This window comes from Sinocyclocheilus anshuiensis, unplaced genomic scaffold (genome assembly GCF_001515605.1).
Source record: "Sinocyclocheilus anshuiensis isolate Anshui unplaced genomic scaffold, SAMN03320099.WGS_v1.1 scaffold1389, whole genome shotgun sequence".
In the NCBI taxonomy this organism is placed as follows: domain Eukaryota; kingdom Metazoa; phylum Chordata; class Actinopteri; order Cypriniformes; family Cyprinidae; genus Sinocyclocheilus; species Sinocyclocheilus anshuiensis.
In genome coordinates, this window is record NW_015552672.1 from 132,167 (window position 1) to 140,833 (window position 8,667).

The 8,667-nt window shown below is 37.0% G+C and overlaps 1 protein-coding gene across 1 annotated transcript in view; it reads left to right on the forward strand.

Annotated features, from left to right (window-relative positions):
- LOC107667425 (beta-galactoside alpha-2,6-sialyltransferase 2-like) overlaps nucleotides 1–4,058 on the forward strand; it is a 17,192-nt gene extending 13,134 nt beyond the window's left edge. The window contains exons 5-7 of the mRNA XM_016459093.1: nucleotides 2,783–2,880; nucleotides 2,965–3,066; nucleotides 3,797–4,058. Of these exons, the coding sequence (XP_016314579.1) occupies nucleotides 2,783–2,880; nucleotides 2,965–3,066; nucleotides 3,797–3,997 (401 nt within the window). The 3' untranslated portion in view covers nucleotides 3,998–4,058. The remainder of the gene's footprint in view (nucleotides 1–2,782; nucleotides 2,881–2,964; nucleotides 3,067–3,796) is intronic.
- The last annotated feature ends 4,609 nt before the right edge of the window (nucleotides 4,059–8,667 follow it).

The window sequence follows — 8,667 nt, forward strand, 5'->3', positions numbered from 1 at the left end:
CAAGTATGGTGACCCATACTCAGAATTAGTGCTCTGCATTTATCCCATCCAAAGTGCACACACACAGCAGTGAACAAACACACGGAGCAGTGGGCTCCATTTTTTGCTGCGGCACCCGGGGAGCAGTTGGGGGTTTGGTGCCTTGCTCAAGGGCACCTCAGTCGTGGTATTGAAGGTGGGAGAGAGCGCTGTACATTCACTCCCCCCACCTACAATCCCTGCCGGTACGAGACTCGAACCCGCAACCTTTGGGTTACGAGTCCGACTCTCTAACCATTAGGCCACGACTTCCCTCAATGCCTAGAGGCACTTAAGTCTATTATTAAGAAGTGGAAGGTATTTGGTACAACACAGACCCTCCCTGGATGCGGGCGTCGCTCCAAACTGGATGAAATAGCCAGGAGCAAACTGGTCAGAAAGGCTACCAAGAGGCCTACAACAACTCTGAAGCAGTTGCGGGAATTTATGACAAAGACTGGTCAATGTGTGCATGTAACAATATCACAAATTTTCCACAAATGTGGCTTGTATGGGAGGGGTGCAAGAAAAAAAGGCACTACTCAAGAAAGGCCACAACACCAAATGATATGTCTGGCGGAAATCTAATACAGCTCACCATCCAAATAACACCATTGCTACAGTAAAGCATGGAGGTGGTAATATCCTGTTATGGGGGTGTTTCTCTGCAGCAGGGACTGGAGCACTTGTCAGGATAGAAGGAAAAATGGATGGGGCAAAATACAATCAAATTCTTGAGGAAAATCTGCTGCCCTCTGCCAGAAAGTTGTCAATGGGAAGGTTTACTTTTATCAGCAAAACTGACCACTGGTTGAAGGAAAAAAAGGTGAATGTCCTTGCATGGCCTAGTCAGAGCCCAGACTTAAACCCCATTGAAAATCTATGGAATGACTTGAGGACTACAGTCCACAAACGCTCACCATCAAATTTAACTGACCTTCAGCAGTTCTGCAAATAAGAGTGGGCAAATAATGCAAAGTCTAGATGTGCAAAGTTAGTAGACGACATATCCCAACAGACTAAAGGCTGTAATTAAAGCAAAAGGTGGTTCAACAAAATACTGACGCAAGGGGGTGAACCTTTTTCCAATTTAAAACAAAAAAGGCTGGGTGTTATGATGATGTACGCTGTGTGAAGGTCTGTCAACCAGATGAGTTTGTAAAATATTTTATATACAAATCTTAATAAATTTTTATTAAAAAACATTCTTTGTTTTACAAGGTTTCAAATATGACTTATCTGGTCATATTCATAGTTTGTAAGTTTATATACAAATCTTAATTATTTTTTATATATAAAAAAAAAACTCCTTTGGTTTACAAGGCTGTCTGGTCATATTCATAATGTTTTGATATTTTTTTTTAACTATTGCATAATGTGAAATGTTGATGCCAGAAATATTTATTTGTCCTGAATTATCTTTTATTGTTTTGCATCCATCAAAAAAAGAGATTAGATATCTTTAGTATTTACGTCACTAGACATTACACCCCATGTCGTTTCAAACCCGTAAAAGCTTCGTTCGTCTTCGGAACACAATTTAAGATATTTTGGATGAAAACCGGGAGCCTTGTGATTACCCGATTGACTGCCAAGTAAATTACACTGTCAATGTCCAGAAAAGTATGAAAGACATCGTCAGAATAGTCAATCTGCCATCAGTGGTTCAACCGTAACGTTATGAAGCGACGAGAATACTTTTTGTACGCGAAGAAAACAAAAATAACGACTTAATGCAACAATTTATCTGGAACAATATGTCTCCGCATCACCGTAGCGCCATTTTGGAGAATAACCACTGAACGCAAGCAACGTACACTATTCTGTGTCAGCCCCGCTGCACGGATGCGCTGTTTTCGTTCAAATCAAAGCGTAAATACATGTAGAAAATGTATCCTTGTGTCGCGGCTGACACAGAATAGCGTACGCTGCTTGCGTTCGGTGGTTATTCTCCAAAATTGCGCTACAGTGATGCGGAAAGACACAGAGGAGACGAATTGTTGAATAAAGTCGTTATTTTTGTTTTCTTCGCGTACAAAAAGTATTCTCGTCGATTCATAACGTTATGGTTGAACCACTTATGGCAGATGGACTATTCTGACGATGTCTTTCATACTTTTCTGGACCTTGACAGTGTAATTTACTTGGCAGTTGTAACACAGTTTGTAGTCATGGGAAAAAGGAGGCGGGAACCGGCGAACATTTAAAGAAAACTTTAATAAAATAAACAAACACAAAATGAAAGTAAAGCGGCAGCCCCTCGCGGACGACTGCCGCACACAAAATAAAGTCCAGGCCTGGTCCTCTCTCGTCCAACACTGTCGTCACTCCTCCTTTTATCCTTCCGGAGCTCCTCTGTGGGACTCGAGACCGGTGAGTGGCAGGTCGCGCATTAGCATGTACTCCACCGGCCTTGCTCCGTTCCCACGGCTCTCGGCCCCGCCCCTCTCGTCACAGCAGTCAATCGGACAGTCACAAGCCTCCCGGTTTTCATCCAAAATATCTTAAATTGTGTTCCGAAGACGAACGAAGCTTTTAGGGGTTTGGAACGACATGGGGGTAAGTGATTAATGACAAAATTTTCATTTTGGAGTGGAGTATCCCTTTAAATTTCCAGAAAAATAAACAGTTAAAAGACTTTTGTCATATCACCTATCCCCATCTGAAAACATATCTGTTATCGATTTTTGTTGATATAATGGTTATTTTCACTACTATCAATAATAGCTGACTATTACAAAAAAAAAATAATCTTGAATTCTAGATTCACATGATGCAGTGATGCGGTTCAATGCTGCACCAACAACAGGCTTTGAGAAAGATGTGGGCTCTAAAACAACAGTGCGTCTGATCAATTCCCAGGTAGTTTGTTTGATAACTGGTGAAAAGATAAAATAACATGCAGTAACAAGGTCCTAAAAAAAATAATGTCTGTTTATTACATAGGTAATGGCATCTGAAGATTACCATTTCCTCTCCAGTTCTTTGTACAGTGCTGGGATTTTAGTGAGCTGGGATCCAGGCCCTTATTCCTCTGATCTACGAGAGGTAAGAACTAACTTTTCCACTTTCTAGCATTTGGCACATTCACAAACTTTCATGCTTATTTAGCAAGTTTCAACACAAAGGCCTAGTCTTAGCTTTAGTATGGTTCTTGCACTGCCTGGACCATGTGACCACTAAGCCACTCCTCGTTAGTATAGTGGTAAGTATCCCCGCCTGTCACACGAGGGCCAGAAGTTTGATTCCCTAACGGGGAGATGCAAAGGTTTTTTTTTTTTTTTTAATTATAAAATGTAAAAAACATTTTTCGAGTACAGTCATATATTAAATTTCTTTAAATGCTATAGATGGACAAAATAAATATTAGAACATCACTTGGAAACTTTTCATAAAAGAATTATAATAAATACAGTACCTATAATTTATTATATTTTATAAATAAATAAAAAAAATAAATATATACAGTATATATAACACACTAACTATAATTTACTCTAAAATACTGTTAAAAACGTTGACTACAATATTAAATAGCATCTTTTTACACACACACACACACACACACATTTATATTCTATTTTAGTCAACATGAAATGGATTTAATAAATGATCGTTATTGTGTATTGATCATTGAGATACTATTAGTTTTTGTTAGTATTTGGTTTTTTATTTTTGTATTTTCTGCTTTTTAATGTCAATTTTAGTTAAAGTTTGTCATTTTGTTGTGTGTTTTTGTAATTTGTATTACTTTGTGTTGTTTTTAAATGTCTCTCTCTCTCACTACTACCAGCGCTTCAGTGATGCAGCCTGCACCCTAGGTGCCTACCACCCTTTACTCTATGAGAAGAACCTGGTAAAGAGGATGAACAAGGGGTCTAACCGTGACATCTACACACATGGCAGGGTCACGCTCCCTGGGTTCACGACCTTTAACTGCACCAATAGTTCCACTTCCAGCACTCTGTCAAAGACATAATCTGAGGGTAAACTGATTTTCTTGGTACACTTTCATAATGTAACAGTAAATCACATGATTTAGTCTAGAGCCCGACCGATATGGGTTTTTTGGGGCCGATACCGATACCGATATTAGGGAATAAAAAAAAAGGCCGATACCGATATATCGGCCAATATTCTTTGTGTATATTATAGTACAGTACCAGTCAAAAGTTTGGACACTTTCCCATTCGTGTGTCCAAACATCTGACTGGTACTATATATAGAATACAGTATAGACATAAACAGAATATATATACATAAACACATTTTTTGCAATGATCGCTCAAATGTGGTGATCAAACACTTATAATGGTGACAGAGATATGTAAGGGCATTTAACAATTTAACAATAAACTTGCGATGAGTGCGCTGCACAAAGTAACGGGGTGTTAGTTGTAACACACTTTCAAGCATTTTATCTGCATTATATGTTCTGTAAAAAAAATGTTCATATCGGCGGCATATTCGCCGATACCGATATATCGGCGACAGGCTCATATCGGCCGATAATATCGGCAAAACGATATATCGGTCGGGCTCTAATTTAGTCTACAACTGTAACAAGTTCAGTCTGGTCTCTTGAGTGAGATCAGGATTTGGTTCACTGGTGGAAAACAAAAACCACTAACCACTAGCGGTTGCTTACTGAAGGGAACTTAAAATTCACACGGACACAAAATATTAATAATAATATTAATATAATAAGTTCTGTATATGTGTAAACTACCTTCCATCATTCCTTAACTGATCCCATAGTGGTAAATTCATACTATTTGCTGTTAACAGAAAAAAGATCTCGATACCACTTATCTGCCTCTCATGTGAGATGCAGCCACTGAAAATTACTTTCAAACACTGCCTAATGTGACACATTACAGCACTGATGTCAAAAGAACTGGCATTTTACAAACGCACTGAATCGTCAAACTAATACAGATTATTAAGACAAGATAAAGCTCTTTGTTGGAAAGTAGCCAAGATTCGGTCCATAAACGTGTAGCGCGCAAAGCTCTATGTCCAAAGCCAGCCTGCTACTTCCATAATGTGTAGGTTTACAATTTATGCAACGCAATCCTAACACATCATTCATGCAATATTGTTAATGATTTGCCAGCAAACACATGCCATTAGCAAAATAATGCTTTAACTGTTTGTTTTTATGAAAGCTGTATTTCAAGGCCTGGAGATCTGTATGCATTCGGTATTTACACTGTGACACCTTTCCTCTCTCTATAATTAGTTGTAGGGCCGTGGAGAATGTCCTCGCATGCTTTACTGAAATTGCACTACATCATACCTTTGGTAAACCTGTATTTAGTTGTATTTATAAACTTGGTGAGAAGGAAACACAGAATGTGCATGTTTGTCCTGTTTTATAGAGATTTGAATTCAATTTAAGCCCTTAAAACATGAAAGCAGATATACTTATGCATTTTGAGTGGGAAAAGGGTGTTTATTTTTCGTAGTATTATTTCTTCAGTGTGTTGATCCAGGATGTGTCAATGTATCACATCCATTATATTTACTCAAACACACAGATTACAGTATGTAAAAACCAAAACACAAACACTAATACAGATTGCATCTAGCGATTATGTTCTTACGAATTCTGAATGATGTGGGACAGGGCCTTTATATTCATATATTATTAAGTCTAAAAGTTAACATGAAATTGAAACTGACCTTTCAAAATCAAAATGTCATAACTTTGTACACTTCTGAAACAACTTTTCAGTCAACGCAAACGTTTCATGTTGACTTTACAGTAGAATTGTGAAGTTGAAATGTGAATTCAATTGGGGGAAAAGCATGATTTTCCATTTCAACATTTTAAACCTTATGTTCTTCTTTTTTCATGTAAAGGCATCTTTATGTGTAATTTGTAGCATACAGATTAATATAATAAATATATTTAAAAATTAAACATAAGAGTTAGCATAGAATGTATTTTTTTTGCTCAGACTACAAATAACTGTTAATTTATACAATTATTGCTGTTGTCTGCAAACTGGACTACTTCAAGTATAAATCAGATGTGTTTCCCGTAAATGAACTTTGTCATGTCTTACATGGGTAAACCAATTCAGATTGATCAAACAATCTGGGCTATGCACATGTAAACAACTGTCAAATGTATAGATGTTTTATTTGTATCTCAAATGTTTCTCCAATGCAATTACAGTTGTTGTTTTTTCCAAGAATCGTCCCTTTAAGCATTCTGTCGGTATTAAGGTTTTTTTTTTTTTTTTTACTCAGATTAACCCTCACATTACTAAGATTTGTTGAAATGTAGATTGTTTATGTTTAAATGCCAAAGTTATTGTGTGCACAGACAAGTTATTCAAATGAACTGTTGGACTCGATGGACTGATAAGATTGTAAAAATTTGTTGAAATGTAGATTGTTTATGTTTAAATGCCAAAGTTATTGTGTGCACAGACAAGTTATTCAAATGAACTGTTGGACTCGATGGACTGATAAGATTGTAAAATGATGCATAACTGAACAGAATCTTTGTGCTTTTTGGATAGTATGTTACTTGGATGACATCTGATGTCCTTCACTTACAGCAGAATGGGAACAACCACTTCTCTATTATACATTACTGGAACACATACAGATTTATCTTAATCCAGCTTAATGCATGGTTCACAAGTTTAGGCTATTACTAGGAAATCAAGTGGGACATTGTGTGCTCTAAAAAGGTGAGCACGAATATCTAGGTCTCTGTTAACTAGCTGGTGAGGACACTGTAACCTGAGACCTGGCCAACAAATCTCATCATGAATGGCAGCGATATATTTAGAAACATTGTTACTGAAATGCTCTCAACATGACAACATTTCCGTTTAATTTGTTCACAACCATAAGTGTTTTTCCTGTGTACAAAATTCCTGTGTGCCACCATAACTTTGTCAATGTTATTGTTTCAATTTATATGCTCTATGCAGTACTGTACAGCAATGTCTTCAAAGTCTAGAATGTAATGTGATAAATTCTGGCGAAGACAAACTTGTTTCTCAAAACAAGAAGTAATTTATAAAAAGGAATTGTATCAAGAACACTCGATGCCATAGTCAATTATTGTACTGCTTTAACCTTTCAATTGTATTAAAATTAGTAAATTAATTAAAAGTATCATTACGATTCAACATGTATATATTCTTAAGTGACATTATATGGCTCTTGGCAAACTTACCATAATAACCCTGTCTGTCATAATAGCTCTTCACTGCACATCACTGCAACAATTAGAAAACGAATAAAACAACTGCTGCTTACACTGCAATTTTGTCACTTTTTTCCTGGGGTGTAATATGACAAAAACGAACAAGTCCACTTAGTCCAGGTGATATGTGAAAATAATGTTCACTTTTAGTTTATACTTAAAACAATAAATATTTGTCCATGAGTTATCACAACTTCCCTTTAAATTAAGGTGACTTTTTTTTGCCAAATGGCAGATATTAGGTTTGTTTTGTTTTTTTATCATAAACTCACTTCAAACAAGACTTTATATTTCATGTCATTTTGTATCTCCAGTAAATGCATCTTGATTTAAGAATCTTTATGTTTTTGCACTGGAAAACAAGACAGAAATACGGAGGAAGAACATCACTTTTTTGCAGTGTGATCTGAAGCTACAGTAAAAGATATTTCCATATTCTAGTGTTTGGGAACAGAGTGTTTCAGTGCATTTTTGTAAAATGAATTAAAAAATGATCTGCTGGAAGTTGATCTATGCAATGATCTATGAATCTGCTGGAAGTTGTATTTTCAAACTCTGAAGTTTAATACAACTCTCCAGACATTTAAATTTACAGAACATATTTGTGTTTTTTCTAAATTGTTCCTCAAATTTGTTTTACTTGGTCTAAAAAAGTTACACGTAACTTACACGTTAAACTAAATGTTCAACTTGTTGCAGACACCACTGGTACACTGCCTGTGCCCTCGCTGTCCTCATCTCCTGGTTCCCATGTGGAGCCTCAGTCAGAGCCAGGTACGTTTTTGACAAATATGTTGTTAGAAATTTTCAGAATGCAGAAATGGATTAAATCTTTTTTCCTCCATGTAGGAACTACATTTATGCCACCTCTGCCAATGCTGGCCTCACCTGCGAGCACCCATACTGGACCTGTGAAGACTGGTGGCAGGGTGTTTGTACTGGACCTCAAACGCTGGACATCCCCAATAAAGGCCATTGACAACTTGTTTAATAGGATGCCCATTTTCCACAAGTTGATATGATTCTTTAGGGTCTTAATGAAAAGTCTGTAACATAGTTTGGTTAAAATTTCTTAATGGTAGTGTAAAAAACACCTTTTTTACCCTGTCAAAAGCAGCTCTTTTCAGATCAAGCCGTTTTTTGTAGCACTTTCCTTTAAATGTTAATAAGCTCTGCTGACCCCACCCCTCTCTTCCGAGCTGCTCTCAGAGAGACTGTTTACTTTAGCCGCACTTGCTAATTAGCACATTATTAGGAAAGGCGATTTGCAAAGATTCATTACAAAACATTATACTCACTTCTGTAGATGAGGCTGGATCATGAGTGATTCGTGCGAACATAAGACACATTTATGTAGATCGGGGGCACATTCCCTTCAGAAACAAATAATCCACTGCGAGTTCAGCGGCTCAGATGTC